The following is a 27886-nucleotide window of genomic DNA, read 5'->3' on the forward strand; positions in this document are numbered from 1 at the left end:
CATCACCAAGGCTTGGCGAGGTTGGGACGCAGCAGGTGCACTTAGAGCACGCTTGCTGCCATGCCCCCGACACTGCTGAGACTTGGGCAAAATTATACTCAGGCAGCCTCAGCGAGGTCAGAATGCAGCGGGTGCGGGTGGCACGTGAGGAGAGGGGGCGCCTCCTGGTATCCCTAGGCCAGGTGGTGCCCCAGGCTGCCACCTATTTGGCTGACTCCCATGCGCCAGCCCTGCTCTCTCCCAAACATTAAAACCATAACCAACATACCCTCTTATTGACACTGTAGTTGCTTTCAGGAAAGGTCCACTAACAGGTTTTATAACTCATGGCAGGTATTCCACTTATGATGCTCTAACCATGGGTTGCAGCCCCTTATTGCCAAGGTGGAAGATGTCTTTGGTATCTTATAAAAATGTCTGGGAAGAGGCCTCAGCACTAGTACCTTTAACAGGCAGGTAGCAGCCATTTCTGCTATCAGGAGTACTAAGAAAGGGAAGTCCCTATGCCAGCACCCTTATGTCAAGAGATTCCTAAGAGGCACTTCCTTGATCAATCCTCTTCAGGTTTATTGCTTTCCTACCTGGAATCTGAATATAGTGCTCAAGGCCCTCTCTAGGTCACCTTTAAGCTCATAATTACTTTTCCTCTTAAGGAGCTCACCTTCAAAACCATCTTCTAAATAAACATCACCTCCACAAAGAGGGTGTCAGAACTTAAAAGTTATCTCAGTGGACAAGCAGCTGTGTCTTTCATAACAATGGGGCAGTGCTCTGCATAGACCTTTGTACCAAAGTTAATTCTACCTTCCATAGGTCTGAAGACCTAATCCTGTCCTCCTTCTGCCTAAATTCTAAGCATCCTCAGGAAAAGGAGTGGTATTGTCTGGATGTGAAGAGGGACCTGAGTTTCTAACTGTATAAAAGTAAGTATTTTCATAAGGCTAACTCCTTGTTTGTTTCTTTCAGAAAATCATCTCTAGGACCCAAGGTCTGTCTCCACCATCAGTAGGTGAGCTAAAAGCTGTATAATTCTTACCTACAAGTTTGCAGGTCTAGATCCTCCTCCAGGCATCACAGCACACTCCCTCAAAGCGGCAGAAACCTCAGCAGCATATAGAGCCTTTCCCTCCTTAGAGGTCATTTGTAAGACTGCCACTTGGAGCTCTGTTCACTGCTTCACCAGGCACTATAGAATAGATAAGCTTACCTCAGCACAGGCTGCTTTTGGAAGGCTGGTCCTGCAGCATGCCATTTTGGTCTAGGAACCTGTCTCTCTGTTTCAGGGACTACTGCTTTTCTATGTCCCAGAAGTTTAGATTGCCCCATCCCAGACCATTGGAGAACGGAAGATTTATCACACTTACCAATCTTCCTTCTCGGTGGTCCAGGGGTGGGGCAGTCCTGTTACAAAAAAATACCTGCCTGTAAGTAGGTTAGGCTAAGAGTATGTGACTGACCCAGCAAGCTTCCATGATGGAATAGGAATTTGAACTCGAGTCTCCCAGATCTTAGCCTTACACTATACCACCCTGACACTCTAAAAATACACCAACAATAGCAACTCATACAACATTGTCACTGGATTAGAAATTGATATTGCTGCAATTGCAGGCTTAGATGAGTGGTTGTTTTTATTTTCCTTCCTATTTTACCATATTGATTTCAAACTGCTGCTTTTAGTGACTTTGCTTAATTTTTAATGATTTTGTTGTTGGCTTTTGTGTATACTGTCATTTTGAACTTTTGTATTTTGATAGTTTGGGGAAATTGCTGTTTAATATTTTGATGTAATTCATTGCTTATGATCATAACCATGTTATTATGTCATTCGCATCTGTCGTTAGCTGCCCTGTGAGCAAAAATGGCCGAAGGTCACGTTTGTGTATGTTTGTGCAACTGAATATGAATAAAAGTTTTCCAGTTCTTACATTGCTTTCCTTTGGTGATACAGAATAGGCTTTAAAAACAGGTTTATCTCTTGTTTGATTAGGGGCTGAAGAGTATTCAGAACCACCTTTAAGAAAGCAAACAATACCATGTTGTCTTCTAAAAAGTAGAATAGAAGCTAAAGCCAAGAAGCCAAGAAAAAGAATGTCCTGTCTCCTAGCTGTAGGACAAGGAGTTAACCTGAGCATACAGGCTACAGTGAAAGATCATGCAGAAAGTCTGATTAGCAATTCCTAAGAGAGGAGACCTGCCCACTGCATGGAAAACTCCCTGTTTCCTGCTTCATTGCTTGAAGGACTATAGAAAGAAAGGCCAACCCCCTGCAGGTCAAAACCCTCCCTCATGCCAGGCAAATCAATCAAGGACATCTGCTCTAACAAATGCAGGCAAAAGGGCATCCTGCATGTTAAAAGCACAAAATGACAGCCAGCACTGGACACCAGTGTGTAGGCAGCCTTACAAATTTACAGACAGGGGTGGTGACCCTTCCACTAACACTTCCATACATCCATGTGAATTAAGGGGGAAAGGGATGATTTATGAGACTAATTCCACCACCAAATTTACTGTAGGGAATAATTTTAGAATCGGGCGACTAGCACTGTAAACTAGTTCCTTCTTTTGCTTGACGAGGTGCCACAAGCAGAGATCCAAACATAGCATATGAAAAACCTTGTGTGGTCTCTCTTTCTCTCTCTCTGACTGACAGATCAGAAGCCACTCCATGATGAAATGGATAAGAAGTGTTTCATTCATCCATTCTATTTTTTTTAAATCAGGCTTTTTATAAAACATCTGGCAAAATTTATGTATGATATAAGGGACAAATCTAGAAATCTCAATTAGAATCTACTACAGTTCAGCTGTAACAAAAATAGTAGAATTTTAATACTAATGAAAAGCTATTTTAAACTTTTCTTTAGGGCAGAGACTCTCTTGAATAGATATTTAAACTATTTAGTACCACCAAGGGAGTCTCAAGACAACTTCTTTTCAAAAAGCACCCCAATGATACACAGCCAGTTTCCAAAATAGGAAATACTATATTTTGGGGGCAATTTAACTACAAATATGGGTTGCTTAGAAAATGTTATCTTCCAACCCAGCCATCAAACTGGAGAGATCCATTTGGACTCAGGTTTACATCTGTATGCCTTGATTGTATCAGTGGCAAAAAGACCCTAGTTTTTATCACTCAAGTGCTCATGAGCCCTTTCAACCTTCCCCCTCTTCACACCAGTTGTCATTCCAGAAATTTCCTTTAAAAAAAAAAAAAGCATTCCAGAAGTCTCCCTTACATTATTCAGAAGCATACAGCTGAGGAGTTGAACTGAAGAAAAGGAGAAAACAGGGTTCCCCCCTGCATCTATAATGGCTCAGCGCTTAGGAAAGAGATCTACAAAATAATATTTCTGTGGAATGCACCCCATCATGTGATCAATGTGACCCATGATGTTTCACTGAGGCTTAAATAAAGGGAATAATCCACATGAAAAGAGATATATCACAGAATCAGCTTTAAGTGTTATGCCAAAGTAGCTGAGTTAATCAGATGTAGCAAAAAAAAAAAGTAATACATAAAAAAGAGATGTGTGACAGCTTCCCTCTAAACTACCAACTGTGATTCTAGGAGTCACCCTCATGTTACATATTTTGTGCTGGGACCTCCCTGAACTGAATGATGTTTGCAGCCTAGGAGTGCATGGGAGATTCAGCCCTTAATTCATAAACTGGCACAAACAAGGAAAGCTGCTATTGCCCTGCTAGAACAAACACAGCTGGAACACAGCTATGATTAAAAGAATAATGAGCTGAAACCTCCATCTACATTATCTGAACTGTGACAGAGTAGATACCAATTAACAGTGGGCTAGTGGATCCAGCCATTGATTAGGTGTGCAGGGTAGCAAACCAATGAAGTGATGTTTATTCTTTAGTCTGTTAATGTAGTTAGGGGAGACTGGTGATTTACCAGAAAGCTTTTCGCTGCAAGTTAAACTTTGGTGGCGTATTCCTACAGCAGCACAGTGGCCACTAGAGCTAACAATCTGGCAGATGTTTCCATTTCAAACAGCATTCTTCCCTCCCCTTCTAAGGAAATTATTCCCACATCAGTTTGAACTACATCAAGTGTTTGTCACAAATCCTCAATGAGAATAACAGGATTTTATTTGCTGTTCTGAATTTTAAACTTCGGATGCAGTTTTGGGCACCGCCAAAGCAAAGAACTGAAGCATTAAAACACAAAAGCTTATAAAATTAGCAGATCTGCTTCCTCTGTCAACAAACAAACAATATCTTGGACATTATGTAGATCTTTGCCAAAGCAAGAGTCAACCTATCCTACCTACCATCAGATCTTTTGTGATATAATGGTTCCTGAGTAAGGAGTGGGGAGAAACCAGGTCTATCTTAAAGTGAGGAGAAGGAAAGTGAAAGACAGAATTGTTCAAACAGGCATTTTGATAAAGAGAACAAGGTTGTAATATAATGGAACGGCCCTTGACCAGGATGGTCCAAGTTAGCCCAGCCTAGTCAGATCTTGAGAGCTAAGCAGGGTTGCCCCTGACGAGTACTTGGATGGGAGACCAACAAAGAAGTCCAGGATAGCTATAGCAAACCACCTCTGAATGTCTTTTGCTTTGAAAACCCGCCTACAGGATTACCATAAATCTGCTGTGACTTGATGGCAGTTTCCATTACCATCATAATGCACTGGAGGATGCTTTTATAAACAGGTTTGTAATAACAATAATAATAGCCTTCTACAAGACTGCTGAGTTCCAGATTATTGACCAGAATCAAGATTGGGATGGCTGTATATGTAAGAATTTAGCCAATTTCCCTTTCCTGCTGCCACTTCCCATTCAACATGGCATTTTCTTTCCAGAGGGTCTCATCAAACTCTGCAGCAGTCTTCTGGGGAGGGAGCACAGAAAGCTTCTGAGGGAAAGGATGGTTTATAAATTCAAATTATAAATAAAATTAAATAAATATAAAAATTATAAATATATTTTATTCCTCAATGGGGAAGACAGAAAAAGCACTTTCCCAATGTTTTTGTCTTGGATTCAGTCCACTACATAAAATATCACAAAAGCATATTCTATTATAATGTTGCTTGGATGTAGTGTGTGGGGGGGTGTCATGGTGGGATTCTGTCATAAATGATTTAGCATCATGGGAGTTCAGAATAAAATGTCATGAGAGTACACTATGTCTCTTGTTTATCACCATGTCTTCTAGTTGCAGCCATTCCCAAACACAATGCTAATTAGCATCAAAAATGGTCCAAAGAATAACAGCAACTAAAAGCATGTTGACAGAAAAAGTGAAGAGTCCTGTGGCATCTTAAAGAAAAACAATTTTGCGCCTTTTGTAAAAAAATGTGAATTATTATCAGCAGATGTATTGCACGCAGAAGCAGTGAGAAGTAGGGCAAAATAGCCATGAAATGCAAGGGGGCAACTGCAGGTCTGTTTTTTTAATAATCTGTTTTGTTTATAATCTGTTTGCTTATAATCTGCAGGTCTGTTTTTGCTTGTAATACCCTTTGATCTTATTGACAAACTAAGCATCCAAACAGCAAGCATGAGGGTAGTCAGAAAATTCTGAACTTATTAGGAGCAAAAGCTAAAAATGTTATAGAAGGCAAATTATTAGATTTCCCCTTTGTGTTTGTACTGTTTAAGTGTTACTGAGTCACAGAACCATAGAGTTGGAAGGGGCCATGTAAGCCATCAACCCCCTCTGCTCAATGCAGGATCAGTCTGAAGCATCCCTGACAAGTGTTCATCCAGCTGCTGCTTGAAGACTGCCAGTGAGGGGGAGGAGCTCACCACCAGCAACAGCCAATAGAAAGCAAAAAATGTTGGGTATTTCACTCCTTCCATGCAAGTTCATGGAAGACATGTTTATCAGCTTCTGGTTGCCTCAACAGTCCTCCAAAAGGTCACTAACTGAGACTGAGGGACCCTTCAGACCATCACACAGTGTGGTACCAGGGTCTGAAATACAAAGAAGAAATTAGAAGGGATCTCTTACTCACTCTTGGACTCACAAGCACTGGTGTTTGTGAAAGGTACATAGATCATGATGAGAACGGCCTAATTCCACACTTTGTTATTTTGGCTCATTTTTAGTTCAGTAAGAAAAGCTTACCTGAATTTCTAGATCTTCAGAACTCTCTCTCTCTTTCTCTTTCCTATATCAGCTAGACACAATTTCATAATAAAGACTTACTGATGCTAGGAAGTAATTCCTCCCCCCTTTAAATAAATCATGTTAATGATTTATTGCTTCTTAATTATGATTTAATAGGGCCAATAATGTGGCATCTGATTTATATCACTCTATATGAAGGTAGAAAATCTATTTTGAAACAAATCATATATCTTTTTTCAGTAGCTCTGCAGAGAATGTCTTTTGGAAATATACTGCCTTGTGCTGCTATTTAGGCAGGCAGTTCTAACAGTTTAATGCATCAAATCTGGCACTTGGAGGTTCTTGTCGTACCTAAATATTTGGCTGTGTCATCTCTTGCAGAAACATTGTCTTAAATGGGTGAGAGAAAGTGATGGAGAGGGGAAGATGTGTTAAATTTAGTTACAAATATTTAGGGTAATGGTTCAGTGGCTGTACCTTGGAACTACAGTATATCAGACTACCTGCTAGCTAAAATAATGTTTAGTTTTTGAAGAAGTAGGCAGAGGAAGTGGTGGATATGAACCATAATATACTGAAAGATATTCCTCAGACTTTGCTCCATTCTGGGAGCAAAGGCTGGTTTAGCAGAGTTACCATTGCAAAGCTGTTCACTTGTTCTCCCTCACAAACACAGGAGTGTTACTCAGTCATATGGGTGCTTTCCATTCCAGCGCTCTCCTCCTGTGTTATCAGTACAGCATGGAAAACAGTGTAGCATGGGAATCAGCCAATATCATTACCACAGATCAACTCTAGAATGGCGGTTTGCTGATTGTATCTAAAGTGGGGTTTTATTTTGCTGATTGTATCTATGCTGGGGTTTTATTTTTGTTATTGGGTTTTATTTTGTCATGGTAGGGTTTTTTGTACGATGATCAGTGGTACTGTTTGATATGGTCATCTTATATCTTTGCAACTTTACAATTTAAATGGAATTTAAAAAAATAGAAAGGTAGCAGGGCATATGATAAATAGACTACTGATTGTGCCATCTAAAGCCAAGTTACATAACCAATGACTTCAATGGGTTCAGAAAATAACTCTGCTTGGGATGCTATGAACAATAATTTATTTCATGGGTATCCCACCCACCCTTCTTCAGTGAGCAATGTGTAATTTTTCATTCTCTACAGCTCACCCCTTTATCCTTGCATTGATGTTGTATGGTAGAGTAAGACAAGAGAGAGTGACTGACTCACCGTTTCCCAAAGGGATTCACTGCTGAGCAGGAACTCTGAAACAGGTTCCCCAAGTTTAAGGCCAGCTATCAGACCATACTGATGCTCACAGTGGTACAGGAGAAGAAACCAGGTATCCAATACTGATTCAATTATTGTTGCTGCTGTTGTTTAATTATCCATTCTGGCTCACACCAGGCTCTGGATTATTTACAACATAAATAATCATACAACAATATATAGTTTAAAAAGCCTAAAACTTAGTTAAAATTATAAAATACGGCATCCTATAGTTTTTTTTCTTTCTCTATCCTGGATTACCAGGGCATCCTGCTGGTGGGGGGGAAGAGAACTTCCAAAGGATCTGGGGGGTATCTAAGGTGGGGTCTAAGGAGATGCAAGCCAGATAATACATCATTGCTGCCCTCAACTAAAAGCATTTTTTTGATGTTGAAAAGTCACTATGTGAAATCTCTGGGTGTCCATTTGGTGCTCCACCATGCATGTATATGCACCTGAAGACAGAAAGAAGCCTTACTTGGACAGACCACATGTCACGTATGGCATCTCAATTCTGATAAGCTGAGCATTTCATTGAAGGCTCAGTATTTAAAAGAACATCTGTCAAAAACTTTCTCATCTACACCATCACAGCATTTTGACAACTAATGCTATCTTACCTTGACTATTATCATAATAGGATCTCTCACAAAGTAGTTCAATAGGACACAGCAGGGTGATATACACTAACTTTGTTTAAAGAAATTGTAAAGGATTTGCAATATTTCTTCATAGCTTGTGAAGTTGATTGGTAAAAATTTTGATTCATATGTAAACTGCACTTTGTCTCTAGTCTTAGATATATGAATGTAGCAAACTTGAATTAATGTTCGTAAAGCACTCTGGAAATGAAAACAGCCACATCAGGATTGTAGAAGGTTATTATTGGAAGTTCCCATTATGGAATATTTGTTGTGCAATTCACTCGCTGCCTGCAATTTATTACAAGAAGGTGACAAAAAATATTTTCTCTCCAAACAAATAGAAATATTTCATACCTGAAGTATGAACTGAAATTTCTGTGCAAAGTCATTGGAAAAAATACTCTGCAAAAATATTTTGGAATAAGGGCTTGGATTTGCACCACTAAAGAAATCATTCTGCATGAGAAACTGAAATAAATGGCATGCTAAGAGATGGCTATTGCTTTGAGATTTAACCAGAAAGTGGACATCGAATGTGAGATTAACCTGACCTACTTGGTCCACGCTAACCAAATTTCATTCAATCTTGGAAGTTAAGCAGGGTTGGCCCTGGTTAGTACTTAGATGGGAGTATCAAGGGTGTCCAGGATTACTACAGAGACCATCAAGGATGTCCAGGATTAATACAGAGAGGCAGATTCAGGTGGGAAGTTCACGTTGATCTGAAGCAGCAGAACAAAGTTGGAATCCAGTGGCACCATTAAGACCAACCTTAATTCAAGGTATAAGCTTTCATGTGCAAGATTACTGGACTCAAACTTTGTTCTGCACAAAGGCAGGTAATGGCAAATGATCTATTGTGCCCTGCCTTGAAAACCCTACAGGGTAATCATAACTCAGTTGTGACTTGATGGCACCTTCCACCACCAGTGCAGCAAGCCCTGCCATCATGAATATCAAACTGTGCAGCTCAACAAAACATTCCAAAACCTGACTTACACCAACTGTACACTAGCAAGTAAGCTGAGCAACTTTTTCCAAAGTGAGTCATCCAAAAAGGATGATTATCAACATCCTCAATGAAATATACCTAAATAGGAGACAATGTCTCAGGTTTGAGAGATCTCCCGTTCCTTGTAAATTTTCTCCAGGAAAGATGCATATTAATTACAATTCCCTGAAGGATGATGGACAGCAAGACAACTCATGACAATTATGTGGCGTTGAACAAGCCATATAGATTCAGTCTGCCTTTCAGGTCTTACTCCAGAAGAATCTCCATGAAGTGGGTCAGGTCACACACTAATTCAGCATGAAAGTTTTACATTCACAAAGGCATAAGCATGAGTCTCAGGCTAATGCGCAACCCCATCAAGCACAGAACATAATTATTTTATTGTTTTACAGCACATCTGTCCATCTTAGTTCTGCACTTTAATATATACAGAAAATGGGCCACTGTCTCGAACAATCCTTAGAGCACAGTTTCCATAGCTATAGCAGCAAAACTGACCATGGTATTGAAGCTCCCAGGTGTTAAGATGTCAGGCACGGTTTAGCCACACTTGCTTGCATATACAGAATGGCAATTCTGTGGGGGACACTTAAGACTTTCTGCAAGCTTGGCGCCTTCCTCTTATGGCTAAGAAACTTTTGTCAATACAAGTGTATTAACGTGTGTATATCATCTCTGTGTTCCTATAAAAAACACATGTGCTGCATGTAACCTCTCCCAGACTTTTTTGGGGGGGAGGGGTGAATCCTAAGCAGAGTTACACTCTTCTAATTATAGTGAAATCAGATCCAAGCAGGCAGCCGTGTTGGTCTGAAGCAGTTGAACAAAGCAGGAGTCAAGTTGCACCTTTAAGACCAACCAATTTTTATTTAGAACGTAAGCACACGAAAGCTTACGTTCTAAATAAAAATTAGTTGGTCTTAAAGGTGCAACTTGACTCCTGCTTTATAATGAAATCAGTGGGCTTAGAAGAATGTAGGCTTTGGATTGCACTGTGTGTTTCTTGGTAGCCAGCAGCCCAGGTAAAAATCAAGTGATTTTTCTTTCTACTAATGTGCCAGCAGTTGTCTATACCTAGCCTGGTTCTGACCTATTTAAAGTTATGTCCAGGGTTGTGGCAAAGTGACAATAGAGCAAAACTAGATGGCTGCACCAGTCACCAAGTCGAAAGAAGGCACACATGATAGCATGCATTCTACTCTGGTGCCCGATACTAAATGAAAGCACTTCATGGATGCTATTTATTTACTGAAAAAGCTGTTCTCTTGTGAAAGCAATCCATTCAGGCTCTCAGATTAGTTTATGGGGAAAAAGAGAATAAACTTTTTTTTCTCTGCCGCCTTAGCATGGGATTTTCAAAAAGACACATTATATTTGCCAGATTCATACTACTTATAATTCGTCCTGTACTGTGCTTCAGTTGTAAGAAGCTGCAAATCTAACTATTTGTGTGCTGCTGTAACAGTAAGAGGAGACACCCAATTAAACAATGGTTCTTGTTGACCAATGTCAACTTCTGCTTCTTTTTGTCATTATTGATACTTGCTATTTCTACTGCAAGCTGAACACCAACCTGGAAACATTTCTTAAATACTCTTTTTAGATGAAAATCCTTAGATGCAAAGAAAGAAGATCCTACCTCTACCACTGACTTTGCATCCAGTCGAAAGTTGAAATCTCCAAAGACAAAATACGACACTCTGTCAAACCGCTGATCTATAATTCTGAAAAGGCATATAAAACAGATATTAAATAAACTAAGCTCAGCGATTTGTGAAAGAAAATATAATCTTTACAGCATTTGACCTATTATTTAACTGCAATGAGATTATAAGAATTTCACAGAATACATCCCCTTAAATCAAAACTTCAGTAATGGTTGTAGGAAAAGTACCATCAAGATTGACTCAACAAGCACACTGTGTACCAGAGAACAAACTTCTCTAAGATGTCTCTGGGTACAGACCTGGCATCACACTGAAGGCATTTCACCACCACTACTGAAAGAGGAGGGTGATTGGGTATACATTTGGCATGTTTCTGCTGGTTAAGCCTTTTAGCCAAGAAAGAGGCTGACCCTGATAAGCAACTTCTCCTGTCAGCTTGGTCCATCCAAAATAGGAAACAGATTAGCAGGGTATGTGACTACTTTTCTTGACTGAAAGACAACTAAGAGATGACTGTCTTAAGGCAATTTAAAGTAACAAATATGGGATAAATATCTTAATAAGTTTAAAATAAAACTTAATTGCATTGTTGAAAGGAGTTTAATAAGTTATTGGGTTGTGACAACACCCAACACTCTCAAGCTGGAAAAAATAGTTTTTGAAATGGTAGACTTTCAGATGCGGGAGCTTCTTTTTGTCATTATTGATACTTGCTATTTCTACTGCAAGCTGAACATATCTACTGCATCTTCTACTGCAAGATCGACATATATCTCAATGCACCAAACCAAATGAAAACTGCAAACCCTTTGAGAACATTCCTTACAGTAGTGAAACTCAAACCAGTAAATTTGTAAGAGATTTACAAGGATACGATTCTGTAAATATGGGGTAACAAAAATATTCTTTCTATAATAATTTCACTGCATCAAGGCACAGATTAAGCAACGGTAGGAGCCCTTGTGAAATAACTTATTTTGCTCAAGGGAAAAGAATTCTCCCACAAAAGTAAACAATCACACAGGTTGGAAAGCAATATATGGAGCTGGCTGACTGGTTAGTGAACAAATTTTCATCAAGCGGTTTTCTGAAGCTGGGCGAAAGATCAGAATAGGATGTTTGATTCATTCCGCAGTGATGCTTTGAGTGATCTCAGAGAGATGAATGGGCCAGAATGAGCAGCTTATGAAAAAAATGCACTCCTCTAGATTTTACCAGTTAACAACTATAAATCTTTATAGCTCATCAAATATCAAATATATGCAGAAGTGAGAATTTTTTCTAAGAAGACTAGAGAGCTTTAGAAGTTGCTTTATTGTAATCCTGCATTACAATTTCCTTTTGAACATGTCATGAATCAAAATTTCCTATAAAAGGTTGCAATTAATCACCCAATGGAGTGATAAATTTCAATGGTGTAAAAAAGAATGCAGCCAAGCCATGTCACCAGCATTAATTTAATGCTTCTCAGTAGGAGGATCTAGAGGTATTTCACACAGTTCTTATTTGATGTCTATATTACATTATCAAAAACGAAACTACAAGACTTATGACCTAATTCTACTGTGCTACCATAGCTGATCAAGCTAAAAGATTCCGGCATTAAAGGAAGCTACATCAGATATCCTTTAAGAAACGCAGAGGCACCACCTAGGAGGAAGGGGATCAGAGCACAGCAACAGAATGCATACTATGTATTAGAGAAGGTCCCAGGTTTAATGCTTAGTATGTCTAATAGGGCAGCAGCACTGGGAAAGACCCCTGAAATGGTCACTTGATATCTATACCACTTGCAGTCCTCCTGTTTCCATCCTTTATAAAGAGATCCTTTCGGCAAGCAAGACAAAGGTGTTCGGCACTGTCCTATCCATTGTAGCTGCTTTCACCCAAGCCACAGCAACTGAAGAAAAATGACAGAACTACTGCACCTATCCTCTCCACAAAGATATCCAAAGACTTGCTTTTAGCAGCTTTTAGCTAAGGGAGGTGGCTGCCACTCCACAGCACTGACCGACACCAGTATACGGATCTGCGGATCGCTAAATAACACCTCAAGAATGTAGTGCCAAAACAACAACTAGTAACATCAACACACATCTTGGATTTTCTGTTGACTGAAATGTTTGTATATTATGGTCTTTTACTGTATATTTTGTTTTTAAATTATATGTTGTTTTTAATTGTTGTTATTCATTTATTTATTTATTTATTTATTATTACTTTGCATTTATATCCCGCCCTCTCCGCAAGCGGACTCAGGGCGGCTTACAGTATCATAAAAACAATCATTCCATAAAACATATAAAACCATAATACATTTATCAGTTTAAAACTATTACGCTATCTCGATCCAGTCTGGCGGTATTGGGTTCAGACTATGACCACCAGCTTCTGTAGGATGTTAGCCATTCTGAGCCCGTCAGAGGAGGGCAGGATATAAATATAAAATAAATAAATAAAATGGAAAGTAGAGAGCCACAGACACAACTGATGTTGTTATGAAGCCTTTCACTCCCTTTTCTGTATTTTCAGGAAAGAAAGGTTTACACTTGCTTATGCCAAGAGTTTTCTGCCTGCTTCTGCCAATATTGCTGTGATTTGCCACACTTTTATCTATTACTCAGAATCACCATGAACAAAGCAGTAAACAAGTACACCTTTAAGACCAACTAAGTTTTATTCAGAATGTAAGCTTTCGTATGCTCTAAGCAGACTTCATCAGACATTCCATTTTTGTCTGATGAAGTCTTAGAGCACACGAAAGCTTACATTCTGAATAAAACTTAGTTGGTCTTAAAGGTGAAACTTATCTACTGCTTTGTTCTATTGCTTCAGATCAACACGGCTGCCCACTTGGATCTATCAGAATCACCATGTTCTCTGGACCACCACCACAATTTGCTCCATCACAATTTTAAAGAGCTGATTTCTAGTTTTATTTGTTGCAGTCGGACTCAAAGTAAGCAACCTGATACTGATTCATTTAGGCAGCCAGAGAGGTCTGCATTGCCAATCATTATATTGCTGAAATATTCATCCTCCATTTGTCCAGGAGCTATACAAGACTTTTTGGCAGCATCACATAACAAGGCTTCTATTTTCCTCTTGACAGAATCATTAATTTCCAATGATTCACATTCATAAGATGATACAGAAAAAAAATTAAGACACCCATCCATCAAACCTTTGTACATTCTACAATGTTCCAGTTTATTCAAAGCAGTGTAATGGAGGTCGTGGCTTAGCAAGCCATTCCTAAGTATTTTTAATTATTATATGTTTGTGCTGGATATTCCACTACCTTTCAACCCCCATGACCATAAAGACTACTCAAACACTACATCCAAGTCTATACAGAGTCTACAGCAATGAATATTTATTAACACCTGTTGTCATCAGGGCATTGAGACCAACTGGATGACCCAAAATAAATGCAAATTGGTGTGGAAGATCTAAGAGCCTTTGGTATTCCTATCTTTCTCAGCCTGAATTCCTACCTGTCTTAGTCTGAATTTTGGGTTCCCTTAGCATAAAATACTTCGGCTGGTCTATGGCATTGCTGAATACAGTTATTCAATTGTTCTGATTGTTTCCATTTCAATTCTTCTGATTGTTTCAGTTTGCTTACTCTTACTGATGTTTGTGGTGGCGAAGGCCATCACTTGGAAGTCACAGCCTTGGTCATCTTGGCTGGTTAAGTTCAACCAAGAAGACCTTAGAGGATCACCAGATGGGATGTATAATACTGCATGGGAAGAGGATGATTTCACATGAATATTTAAAGCAGCAGCTAAGGACAATCTGGACAGTTTTTGTCTTTGCCTAATCTGATTCTTTGCCTAATCTTCGATTCTTTGGACAAGATTATCAGCCTTGTGCCATCAAAGTGAATCCAAGTATTGTACAATATTCTGAATAAATACCTTTTTGAACTTTTTCAATCTAGCTTCAGCTGTCAGGCTGCTTCAGTAGTATTGGTAGGTGACATGTATTATCTAAAGACTGAAAATAGGAATTTCCCCCCACTGATTCAGTTAAGATATTTCAGTGGCTTTTGACACATTTGATAATTCCATTAATTTGTTGCTGTTTAAAATGCCTGTCTGGATTTTCATGAGGGGCTCTTCAGTGGTTTCAGCCTTTTATTGTATTATAGGAAACAGGCAATTATCACTGAAGATGCCACATACAACAGAGTCAGTGGTGTCACTGGGGTTTATTTATGAAACTGCTGAATGGGTTCATCTGTAGTTTATGGATTCAATGTCTTCAGTGTGGTGTTACACACAAAAAGAGGGGGTTCATGGTAGGGGGGAATACAATCAAACACCAGTGGAACTGTGCCAACGCACTATCCAAAAGTATAACTAAAAATCCATATATTTGCAAAGTTCACTCTTTCATTTACCTAATTGTCAAAGATACTATTGTTTGACTTCTTCTAATAAATGGACTGCAATCAACCTTCAAGTTCTGTTCCCATACAGAAATAGAACTTGAATATTGATTGTGGTCCATTTATTAGAACATTAAAATGAAGATACACATTTCGGAGTCTCTGTCGAGATTCTTTTGGATATTCAGAAACTAACAATGTGGTTTGAAGGACTTTATTTCTTATGTGAGATGCTGGCATTTTTTGGTCTGGATATTTAGTTCAAGAATTTAGATGGCTTTTTCCGAGTATGAATATATTCAATTATTGTAAGACACAAATTATTAACCCTTTGGATTTATTAATTGTAATGTCTGAGTGTATCAAACAATAATATCTTTGACAAATAGGTGAACAAAAGAGTTGCACTTTTAGTTACACTTTTTTTTTTCAATTTTAAGCAGCATACTGGCACAGTTCCACAGGTCTTTGATTGTATTCAGTATGGTGATGACCACCAGCTCTCTGCTCCACTAAGTATTCAAGAGCAGCTATCTGTGTCCTTTTGAAAACAATGGTCAAATGAAATGAGAGTGGACAAGGAAAAAGTTAATCTAGACATTACTGAGATTATAGTAGTAGGGAATTTCAATATTTTGGTTTGCCTGTGACAAATGGGACAGGGATTGCCCTGTCTGACCATGTAAAGAGCCTATGGGTTTTCCTGGACTCACCCTTACTTTAAGAAAGAGAGGTGGGATCTGTTATTAAGAGTTCCTTTTTTATTATTTTGGTTGGTAAGTTCCTCTCCTCTAACTTGTCTAATCATGTTAAATTGATCTATGCTTCTGCAACTTTTCGACTTTATGTAATACATTCTACATTGGGGATGCCCTTAAAATTAACTTTTCAACTGGAGCCATTTACCTTTTATCTGCTATTGGGTGACATGTACATAGATATTCTATCTGCAACAAATACAATGGCTGCCAATTGCTTCCATAATTGATTCAAAGAGCTGTTTTTGACCTCTGAAGCCCTTTAGAAATTTGAGACTCACAAACTTGAAAGATACACCCTTTGCCTGCTGGTCTGGCCTCCCTTTTTAAACCTTCCATGTGTGTATCTAGGTCAGATTTCCATTACCTCCAATGTGATAAGCAGGTGAATCACTTATGATGTCAGCACCAAACCATCATAAATACACACCAGGTCAGTGACTCCCAACTTGGGGGCTGCGGACCCCAACAGGGGCAAAGAGCTATTGAAAGGCATCTGCAAATTCATATGTGCACCAAGCATTGATCTTTTTGTCATTATGTATTTTCTCAATCAATGGAATGTAATAGTACAACTACTATTATGTGTGTGAAGTTTTTTGATATTAAAAAAGGGGCTTCATATTTTAAAAGGTTGGGAACCACTGTGTCATGGGTTAGCTAGGGTTCAACAATAGAGAGGACTCCTCAGCAGAAAAGAAGCCCTGTGTAGCCAGTCCTGAGTTAACAAAAGCTAACAAAAAGGAAAAATGAGCTGCAGGATTGTCACAGCCAACAGCTGGTCAGAGCCATCAATACCCTTCAGCCTTGACTCAGCCGGTGAACCTCAGTTGGCTAATCCTAGCCCACCACTAGCACCGACATCCTTAGAGCACCACAGATAGAGGCTGAGAACAGAACTACAGACAAGATGGCCAAGTGCACACCTCCTGGACCAATGCCAGCTACTTGCTGATAACAAAGATGAGTAGGCTTGTTTTTGAGCAGTTAGCTTCAAGCATGATCCATAGGCAAGGGGCTAAAAAACCAGCCAAGAGAATGTATGATAGATGGTATACTGCCAATTCTGCCTTGCCTGACTTCTGCACCCTAGATCTTGAACTTTGCTTATGGTACTTAGAGCTTGCAAGCCAATACATACTGCTTCAGATGACAATGTCTGTATTGAAGACAGGGAAAAGCTGCAAACAGGTATTATATTAAATCATTGTCATGGCCCATGTCAGAGAAAATGGGTAATAGATTATACACTCCAACTGTTCCCTTATTTGACGTGAAAAGCAAGAAGGGGGATATGTTTGACCTCTCTGCTTAGCTTTTGGGCACCTATGTGGGAGCATATTAGAACATGTATGCCTAAATTGCATTATTAATCTTCCTAGGTGAAATCTAGGACCTGACTGCATAATATCCTATTTGAATGCCATGCCCCTACATGGAAGTTTAGATTCATAGCAAGTGCTGCAGGCATATTGGGCAGGTGGGGAAGGTAGCTCTCGTTACTCTTTCACTACCACCATACACTAGGAAGTACACTTGCCACCAGTGATGCTGTGAACCTTGTAGTGATCATATTTGTCAGCAAGTATACAGCTGTGATCATCCATAAGTCAAGACTTAGATCCATTTGACTCACTGCTGTCTAAATCAAATAGCTACAGAGCTTTGCAGCTGTAGTGGAGGCATTCTGTTTTCCTTGAAACTAAGACACTTTTGAGATAGATCAAGATGGGTAGCCGAGTTCATCTGTCTACAGCAGCAGAAAAGAGCTAGAGTCTAGTAGCACCTCAAAGGCTAACAAAATTTGCGGCAGGGTACAAGGCCATAGCCAGGATTTTTTTTGGAGGGGGGCAACAGGCAGATGGAAGTTTAGCATGGTGGAGCTTACTTCTGAGGAAACCTGCTAAGTGGATCAGGCTGTGCAAAGTAATGAAGAAGCTGCTCTTGTTTTGACTGAGCAGCCAGTGTGTCTATTTCCAGGCAGGGCTTGCAAACAAACATTTATAGGAAACTTCATATTAATTTTATTATTTATTTATTATTTTTATTATATTTATATCCTGCCTTTCCCAAATGAGCTTAGGGCAGGTAACATCAGAATATATAACATTAAAAACCACTCTGTATATAATTATCAAAACAGATTTTAAAAAATTAACAATAAAAAGATGAAATAGATATAGTTCCAAATTTGTGGGGTACTTTAGAGGTTTGGATTGTTCAAAACTGACACTTTCATTTTTTTAAAAAAAAGTTTTCTCATAGTCTCCAGCCTCACCCAACAACCATTTAGAAATGCTAATGGTTAACTGACGCCTTCAGATAGTGAATTCTTTTCAGCCCAACAACAGAAATTTAGAAATGCTATTGACCTCCCTGGCTAGACAATGATAGTCAGTAAGCTCCACCATATTCACACTTCCAGACAGCTAGCTGGAAAATGAAAACAGCTTTCACCTACAAAAGGGTTTTTCCCCCTCTGTCTCTCTTACCAGAGCAGACAAGGCACAATCTTTTGACCAGGTTGGACAAATTGGTCTGGACTCTGCCTGGTGAGAGCCCTCCCATAGTGATGGGTCAGGCAGGGTATGAGCTTTATGAGTTCTTAAGAATTGAGCAGTGACTCATGAAAGCTCAAACCCTGCCACAAATTAAGCCACTTTTGGGATCTGCTCAGTTGGCAAAATAGATTATCCCCTACCTGTTGGGTCATGGATGGTCAGGTCAGGTAATTACAGACAGCATGGTAGTGGGGATTGTATGAAAATGTATATGCACAAAATAATCTCGACAACATGTAGTTATTGACACACATACATGAAACTCTAATTGCGTCACTGTTTGAATACATGAAAAGTAACCTGATGAACAGACTAGAGCTGCTCTCAAACAGTTGAACTTACAAATGAAAAATCAGCTCCTTGCTCATGACTTTGGAGTATTACATGAAGCAAACCAATGGTCATTTGAGCATCCCAACTTGCCACATTAGACGGTTTAATATTGGCTGCAACAGTCATAACAACTATAACGTCTACTCAACATTAACACATGATCCACCAAATGAAAATACTAATTATTTTATGAAAGCACTGGAAGATTTTCCCCATGTACAAGTACATCTTGATTCCAATTTAACTGAGATTTGTCTGGCATGCATTGCATGTTTCCAAACTTTTTCCAAACTACAAAGACTTCTTTTTAAATTTCAAAATGAAAAGTGAAGTGTGACCTAAAGCATTAATTGTTCTACAGTTTTACTCATTTTTAGTTCTACTCTGTCCTTTTGTGGAATAGAATTTGGGAGAAGCAGGTTCAGATCCCTGCTTTGCTGTGGAAGTTCACCGGATGACTTTGGGGCAGTCACTCTCTCTCACCTAACTTACTTCACAGGATTCTTGTTCTGAGGATAAAATGGAAGGAGGGAAAATGATGTCATAAACCCCTTTGAGTCCCTATTAGGGAGAAAGCTGGAAATATGAATAAAACCCATAAATTTGAATATAAACATGTTGGCAGAATTTAACCCATGTCCATTAATGTAACACTTTTTAGGGCAAAGAGAGGACAGGCACATCTTTATTTGTTTGAAGAATTGAGACTTTGGAAAGTATGTTTGGAATGAGGAATATGCTGATGCCACTAATAGAATAACTCAGAAGGTTTTAAATCATTACTCTTAATGAATAAAACAGAAAACATTTCAAACATATGCATATGTTTTATTTAAAATGAACACTGCATCCATTGCATTTGAACCCTTCCTTTTGAAGCAGGATCTGGATATAATCTCATGTTAATCATTCTTACGAAGCAGATTAGACAGAAATACAGACTATTCAGTTAGCTTCAAACCAGAGTGCGGGGTCTGAAACCACTTCTCTGCAGTTCCAAAATTCTCACACTGCACTTTCTAATGTTCTTTCCTACTTCTTCAGGCTTAGGACCTTATTTCAAGCATCCCCTGTGGTTGCTGCTCTTTGTTTTATAAAAGGAAAATAACTTTTGACCATGTCTCCTTTAGTAAGGGTTCCTCTACTGTCCACAGCACATATCCATCCAAGTATTTGGTATTCATTGTTTGTCAAGTTACTTGGATTCCATTCACGAAAAGTGTTTTAAAAAGGGAAATAAGACTCTGTCATGTTTTGGTCTATTTCCATTTCATTTTTAAATTGGCAGTAGTCAAAGAATATATTACCCACCCATTCCCCAAAAAGAAAAGAGAGAGAGAGAGAGATTACTAAAAGAGTATTTGATAGAGGGGGTTGGTTTTGAACTATTGTTGTTTCTGTGGAGACTAACTTACCCCCTTTTTGATTTCAAGTGAAGAAAAAAATCCTTTAAAATGTTCAAGGCCAATACAACATATTTCCTAAGTACAATAATATATGCAAAGTATTGAGGCTTGGGTGCTCAAATCCTCTGTGAAGGTTTGAAATGTCAAGGAATATAGTCATTATAAACAGCCATATGGTGTAACACTATGCAGTACTTTGTTATAGTACATTTCACTTAAAATTGAGGTACTAATCTTTAAATGAACATCATAAATATTCATTTACAACTGTGTTTATATGTTTTGGCCGCCATATTAAGATGCAGGCTTAAAGTGAAACATATTCTTTCAAGTAATCAAAACATTATTATTATTATTCCACACAAAATTTGCGCTAAGGCAATAAGGCAAAAAATCTATGATTTTTTTCAGGCCCTACAGCTTGGACTTTATGCTCTCATGATCATTCAGAGAATAATAACACAAGGAGAAATGCAGTTCACTTCCATGTATTTCCACCACTTATTCCTCACATACTGCAACTACAATGGACAGATGGGTGTGTGTGCAGTTAAATATCAGCTATCTGGGTGTGTGTGTGAGGCTGGAGCTTCTGAACATGATTCAGTGTGACAAGAGGCACAGTGATCTGGCTAAACCATTTCTCAGGGCACTTTGTAAGGAGGATCAGCGGCATTATTCCTTTAATAGCCATGTCTAATGCAATAGCCTGGCGGGTTTTGTCCCAAGTCAAGGTATCAGCTGCAGGTCAGAAGGTAACATTCTGTTTACAAGATTATTTCCTAAAGCACTTATCTCGCCTTCGGTGTGAAAAGTTGACTTTTCTGTTTGTATGGGGCCCTGAAAGAATTGAGGGAATGGGAAAAATTAGCTACACTGGGCTGGAGCTGAATAGAATTAAGTGGGAGGTCTGAGAAAGGCCTGCTGTGGCGCTCTGCAGGATACCTTATTAGCCACGTCATCGCAGTTCATTCAGGCAAACGGTAACAGTGTCACCAACATTCCCACACAAAGACAAAGTTCTTCACACAGTCTATAAACATGCTTCCTCTGGCTGATTCATCCTAGCTTGACACCACTGAAAGGAGGGTTCTTCCCCCACTTTTTCTGAAGGAAAAGAAAAAAGAAAAACGAAACAAACAAAAAATCCTAACCACTGGTCAAACAGGATGAATGGAAGCACTGAAAAGAATAACATTTCTAGGGAAGAAACCATATGGAGATCAAACATTATTTAATTCAGGCAAACATTTTTCAAACCATAGCAGAATCTTGAAGATTAATATTAGATATGACCCTTTCAAATTTATCTTTCTATTTTCCTAGGCAATGACACTCCTCACAACTTATGTACCTGGTATTTATATGATGTAAAATGTCACAAAAGAGTATTCTATATTAATAAGAAAAAGGTTATGAAAAAATACATGGTTATAAAAATAATGTTGAACAAATGTTTGGGGAAAAATTCAAACAAATTACAGAATTTAAGATACTATATTGAGGCCAGAAATGGTATTGAACATAATTTTTTAAAATTCTCAAAATTAGGTTAAAGTGGTTTTTTAACACTTTGACAGTCCCACCCTGGCCATTAAAATTAAAGTTTTTGTAAGGCAGCTGACATAAAAGGTACCTGAACATTATAAAATGGAATGCCAAGCACATTAACTTATTAATTTAAACACTTTTAAAGCAAGAATTATTGTGGCATGGCAGGGAGGTCAAACAGCATCATGGAATAACTGCATTCCTTTTGGTGGTCATTTTGGGATTTTTTTTAAAAAATCTTTAAATTATTTTCCGTGCATAAAGTAAATCTGAACTTTGAACCCACAGCCTATTTCAATCTGAATTGGCAAATATATGTATATTCTGTGCTAGTTCTCAGCATGCAAGGCTGAATAATCTTTTCACATGTTATACCATCACTGGAATGTTTAGAAAACAGTTTGGAGTTAGAAACAATAGCAGAGTTTGCATACACAGGGGATACTGAATCCCCACTGTTCACAGTCACAAGAAAGGGGTTGCCACTGTGGTATCAGAATGAAGGTCACAGAAAGGTTATTGGAGAGTGTTTGCTTCATATAAGGTGATTTTAGCTTGCAATTGGTTAAGAAGCATGGCGTTAGCAATGCTCAGTATAGATAGAAGCAACATTGTTAAATACTAAAAAGGAGAATTATCTTCTATATGAACCTTGTTGAACTGTGAGATCTCCCAGGGAAGCCCTGTTCTGCATGTTGACAACCTTTGGAAATTAGGCTGGCTACTATGAGGGGCAGGTTTTTCTCCAAGGGGAGACCCCTGAATAATTAATGAATAGCTCTATATAACAATAAATGAAAATATGGTTTTTGTGCCTTCAGAAGAGAATGTCTGATGCAATATTTGAAGCAGCTGTAACTGTTAAAACCAGGCAGCCCAAATGGATGTGAGTCACAAATGTGTATTGATAGCAGGAAACTCCTTGCTGAATAAGATAAGCAGACACACTATAAAACTACCAGGGAGAAAGGGGAGGGGGGAAGTTGAATCTGATAACTGTGAGGGCCAGCATGCAGGCATGCTTTTTGCTTAAAACAGATGGTTTGAGAAGTGTGCGGGGTTCATTATTTTTGGGAGCCTTGCTGCTCAAATGAACCTTGCTATTGGTGCCAAATAGTAAAATACCTCGTTTTCAATCAGTAAGTCTGCGCCTCGTTATTTCCCTGCTACATAGCATGGTGCATTGGCCAGGAACTGCGGGGAGGATTTTTCCTACCCTTAGGCGGCCTGAATAACCATTTGCCTTCCACCCTCGTGGCGGGAACAGCAGACTAGGCGCCAGAGTTATATTTTTGACTGAGTCCAGCTTTCTCCGCCTCGGTGGGGAAAGGTATTCGGTCGGCCAGCCAAGATCCCGCACCTGATTGAACCGACGTGTGTAGGGAATTGGAAGATCTTCAGGATTGTGAGTATGAAATGTTTGGAAATTTGGATTACCTCTCCTTAGGAGGGAAGAAGGGCCTGATCACCCCTTAAGCCCTATTCAGTAGCCTCCATTCTGGCACTGAAGCACAGAGGCTAGGAACTGGGAGGATTTATGTGGTGTGTGTGTGTGTGTGAATTAGAGGAGGCACAGCCTCCAAACGATTTTTGTACCCACTGGTACCGAGGTTCTCAGCCACGCGAGTGTGTCTGAGCCGGAAAAGTGGGGAAGCGATTGGTTAAGCCTTCCTTTGTGTCTGGAGCTGTCAGAATCCCACTGGCAGCTCACCCTCCCTACCCTCTGTGTTTCAAAGTGTGTCTTGTCTAAATGTTTGGTGCCATGGGGAACTTAAAATCCAGAATTCTAGGAAATGTCAGAGAATGGTAGTTCCACATGGGCAGGCAAGGCTCCTTTGTCCCTAAACCTCCCTTTCAAGAAAGAAAGAAAAATCGAACTTTTGGATTTGAATGTCTTTTAGAATGGAGAGATCTGGCTTTGTAAGGCAACAAAGACCTCTCTCCCCTTAATAAAATAAAGAGAAATTATTTGGACTAAAATTAGATGAGACCAGTTCTCAGGGGAAGGCCTGGAGATCTCCTGGAATCACAGCACAAAGTTCCAAGCTGCAGACTCAGTTTTCTCTGCAGGGTAATGGAAGTTTGGTGTGAGTGAGAGCTCAGAGCCTGGTTCCCTTGGGATTTCATATTTCTTTAGATTTCCATTTTAGATCTCTAGCAATCTGTCCTGTCTGAATATGGCAACCCCATTCAGGAAATAAAACTAACTGTAGAGAATGTGGTCTTGCCCAAAAGATCAGGTCTCTGTTAGTGTGACAAAGTCTGCCACCTGTCTGGCCGAGGTGGGTCAGCAGACTTGCCAACTGATAGTCCATCATAGGTCCAAAGTCTGGTATTTCCGCCAGAAACACCAGGAAGGTAGGTTGCCACCAGACTGGATAAAGCCTCTAGCACAGAGGCTGTAGTCAAGCCTCTGCCTATTAGGAAAACTCTAGAGAAAACCAAGCCACACCACTGCAGCAAGGGGTTTCCCAAGTCAGTTTTCACAAATTGATAGTAGGTACTTCTAAAGGCTAGTGGATAAGTTTGGCTCAGATTGTGGTGGCCCTGAAAGCAAATAACTACACAAATAAACTTAAAGAAAGTTTATTTTACAAAACAGGCAATTAGCTAACTGGGTATAAATTCAGAGAGCTAGATATTATCATAAAGAGTTCAAAAGTCCAGATGGAATCCAAGGGTTTCCCCGAATGGAATTATGTCAGGAGGCTGTTCGGCATAATAAACTCTAGTCTAGGTTAGGCTAGGCAAAGAAATGTACTTATTATGTTATTTTATGCCTCCCAGACCCTCGTGGTGTATCCAGTTAAGGCTATTTAGCTATCTCAGTATTAAAATTCAGTTGGTGCATGGATACTGCATTACAGTTAGCCCAAAAGAACTTAGGTTCAGCTCCTTTAAATTGCAGCCAGGATGCAAATTAAATAAATAGAATTTATTGCCATGATTGAGAAAGAGATTTAGAGAGTTGTACCTTTATTTTCACCTTTAAAATGCCAGAACTAAATATCTCTGAGAAAGAGAGATTAAACTAGTTTTGTTAAATATTTACTGCTTCAGTTCTATAAATTTCAGGCTCAAGGGAAGGCCTCTGAGCATGTACAGAGAGTGCCTAAATCAGCCCCAAATTGGAGCCTGGCTTAGGGAAGTTAAAGATTGCAAATTTGCAGTCCTCCTGCCCTTCCCCCACAAGAACACCGTGGCACAGAGTGTTAGAGCTGCAGTATTGCAGTCCTAAACTCTGCTCACAACCTGAGTTCGATCCCCAGTGGAAGCAGGGTTTTCAGGTGGTCGGCTCCAGGTTGACTCAGCCTTCCATCCTTCCAAGGTCGGTAAAATGAGTACCCAGCTTGCTGGTGGGAAAGTGTAGATGACTGGGGAAGGTAATGGCAAACCACCCCATAGAAACATCGTCTGCCGTGAAAACGTTGTGAAGTTGTGGAAGCAATGTCACCCCAGAGTCGGAAACGATTGGTGCTTGCATAGGGGACTTTTCCCTTTTTGTCCTCCCCCCCATTGGGAAGGAATGTTAATCCTCTTCTCTTTTCTCAATCTGAAACCTTCAACAGAACCAGAAAAGGGTAAAAGGAATAATAATTTTTAGAATGCAATGCCCTGAGATATTAAGAAGGAAAGAAAATTTTCACCTCAGGTCTCTCCTCTTGAAGGCACAAGCAACCAGGTGTCTTTACAGAAAGAGCCCTGTCTTTTTATAAATCAGATCCATAACCAGAAAAGGTACATAGCCAAATTTAGTTTTAATTGTAGAAATAAGAAGTGTAAAATCTGAACCCCCACCAGGCAGATATCTCATCACCTTCCCCATCTTGTGTTTATATATATGCCCCATGGTATCTAAGGGGGAGACACAACTGAGATATTTTTCTGAATTCTCATATTCTCCTGATTTTGGGTCTAAGGATACAAATTCAAACTTTTGAAACTCTTCAAGAATGTCTCCACGAACAAAATGAGTAATTTTAGATGCCTGGAAGGAAGATGTGTATATGCTAAAACAAGCAAGTCAGTTAGAAAGCTCCTTGGCTTGCTCAAAACACTACGTTTTGCAAGGGTGCCAGTCTCCAGGTGGAACCTGGAGATCACTCCCAAAAATATAATGTAATGCCCCAGAACATTAAGGTAAGTGCCTCTGGGAGAGCAAGTGTCCAAGAAAATGGACTGCATGCCTTGTAATCTTCAAATTTAATTCGAATATTCAGAAATCTCCAGCCTGGAGCTGGCATCCCAAAGTTTCACTAACAGCTAATCTGTCTCTGCTAGAGAAAGGACCCTGCCTGTAAACTGCCTTGAGGCTAAGAGTTCTTCTAGATTAGAAGCTATTCCTCTGATAATTTATTTCTTTTTGCTTTACCCTTTTGAGTCTGAGAATATTTTTCTAGTGGCCGTTATTAGTTTCCCTTGTACTTAGATTGTGTAGCTTTAATTTTAAGGGGAATATTTATAAGATAGTTAGCTTGTGATCTCCTTTGCTTTAAAGAAATGGTGCACCTAACAGATCTCTTGTTAAGTTTTTTGATCTGGGACAATGGGTTGGACGTTTATATTTGAAATCTTGGGTTTATATGGAGCATCTATTCTGCTAAAGCAATACAGTATCCAACCTTTTGGAAATTTTATTCTCTTGTGATTTTTTGTTAAGAACATCTCATACCAGAAGCATGTGGTCTTCAGATGTTGCATCTGGCAGTTTTTCTGTCTTACTTTGGGCTGCTTCCCAACTTTTCATTCATTTGAATATGAGGGTTCCTTTGGTTGTTGGTACTGAGTTTTTGCTTAGGGCAGTGTTTCAAAGTTCTGCCTCACAAATTTTGGTTTTTACAAGACCCCTTTTCATTTGAAGTTATAATGTGTTATAGAGGAACATCTATACCCTTCCTTGGGTGGAACTGCCCTCTCACTGTGCATCTTCTCTCTTAAGTCTTGGGAGACTAATACTTTGTTTTACCAGTGATGCAGTTATTCTTAGTGTCACGTTTCCCATGGAAATACCTTTTGTAGACTTATTGGTAATTTAGTAGGCAGGATTCCTGAAAACTCTAGGTCTTCATTGGAAATCTGGACTTTAATAATGTTCTGCATTCCTTAAAAATATATATCTTCATTTGTTTTCTTGATGTCATTTATAGTTATGATCTATCTATGAACTGTGCATATCAATCTTCCTATTCAGCTATATGGTGAACCTCTTACTTGTGGAAAGAGGCATCTATATGCTTATCTATCATATTTTATGCCTCCATCTATAGTATCTTGTTACAGCATGACTTTTTCTGAGTGTTTTGTTCAGAAAATTCTTTCTGTGTTTCATGTTCTTACCATGGTAGGGCTCCAATTGTGTTTCAATCCAGTCTCCAGTCCTGGCCAGGCTTGCTACTGGATAACACATTTCCATTTATTTGTTTTAAGTTCCTGCCTCTCTGTTATTTCAACCTTCTTTGTCAAGGTGTATTAACCAGAATTTGCCTTCCAGGATTGTTTTGTTATATATATCAAGAAAATCGGGATCTGCAATTCAATTTTAATGCATGCTCATTATTATAAAGTAATTTTAAGAATTACTGGTATGTCTGCTAAGAATTGTTTGTTTAAGGATTAACTATTATTTGCTTTTAGGATTTTTGTTGTTGAAGTTTGATGAAATCCACTCTCACACCTATGTGAGACCCACAGAACAAATTTTGGATGAGCTGACACGGAGGAAGATGGGGTTCAGTGGACTTGAACACCCCACTGATGTCCAATGGTTTAAATTCTCTAATCCAGTTCTCTAATCATTTTTGGGTCTGATCCCTCATATACGTGTATGTTAAAAGCTGGCATTGTTCTATTGAGGCCTCAGTTTTGTTTTGTGTTTGTTTTTGAAGTTTTTCTTCCCTTTTTGTGACCATTTTCATAATCCAGGGGTAACTTCCAACTCTGGTAATCTCTTTTTGGAGCTCCAAATTTTGTGCACAATTTCATGTTTTCTTTTTAAGATTCATATCTGTTGCAACAAAATAAAAAGTCTCTCATGAACCACTAGGTGCGCATTTTCTATATGGATGTGCACTAGCCTGAATCATGAGAAGTGATGCATGGGTTATATTGTGGATATGTGTTCTGCATAATGTATGGTGTATGAAATCTGTCTTTTAACATTGGAA

The 27886-nt window shown here is 39.1% G+C and overlaps 1 protein-coding gene across 2 annotated transcripts in view; it reads right to left on the bottom strand.

The window, feature by feature from the left end:
* Positions 1-27886, bottom strand: part of INPP5A (inositol polyphosphate-5-phosphatase A) — a 352919-nt gene that overhangs the window by 104944 nt on the left and 220089 nt on the right. For both annotated transcript variants that reach the window (XM_060241377.1, XM_060241378.1), the window contains exon 9: positions 10690-10774. In XM_060241377.1, the coding sequence (XP_060097360.1) occupies positions 10690-10774 (85 nt within the window). The remainder of the gene's footprint in view (positions 1-10689; positions 10775-27886) is intronic.

This window comes from Heteronotia binoei, chromosome 6 (assembly GCF_032191835.1).
Source record: "Heteronotia binoei isolate CCM8104 ecotype False Entrance Well chromosome 6, APGP_CSIRO_Hbin_v1, whole genome shotgun sequence".
Lineage (NCBI taxonomy): Eukaryota > Metazoa > Chordata > Lepidosauria > Squamata > Gekkonidae > Heteronotia > Heteronotia binoei.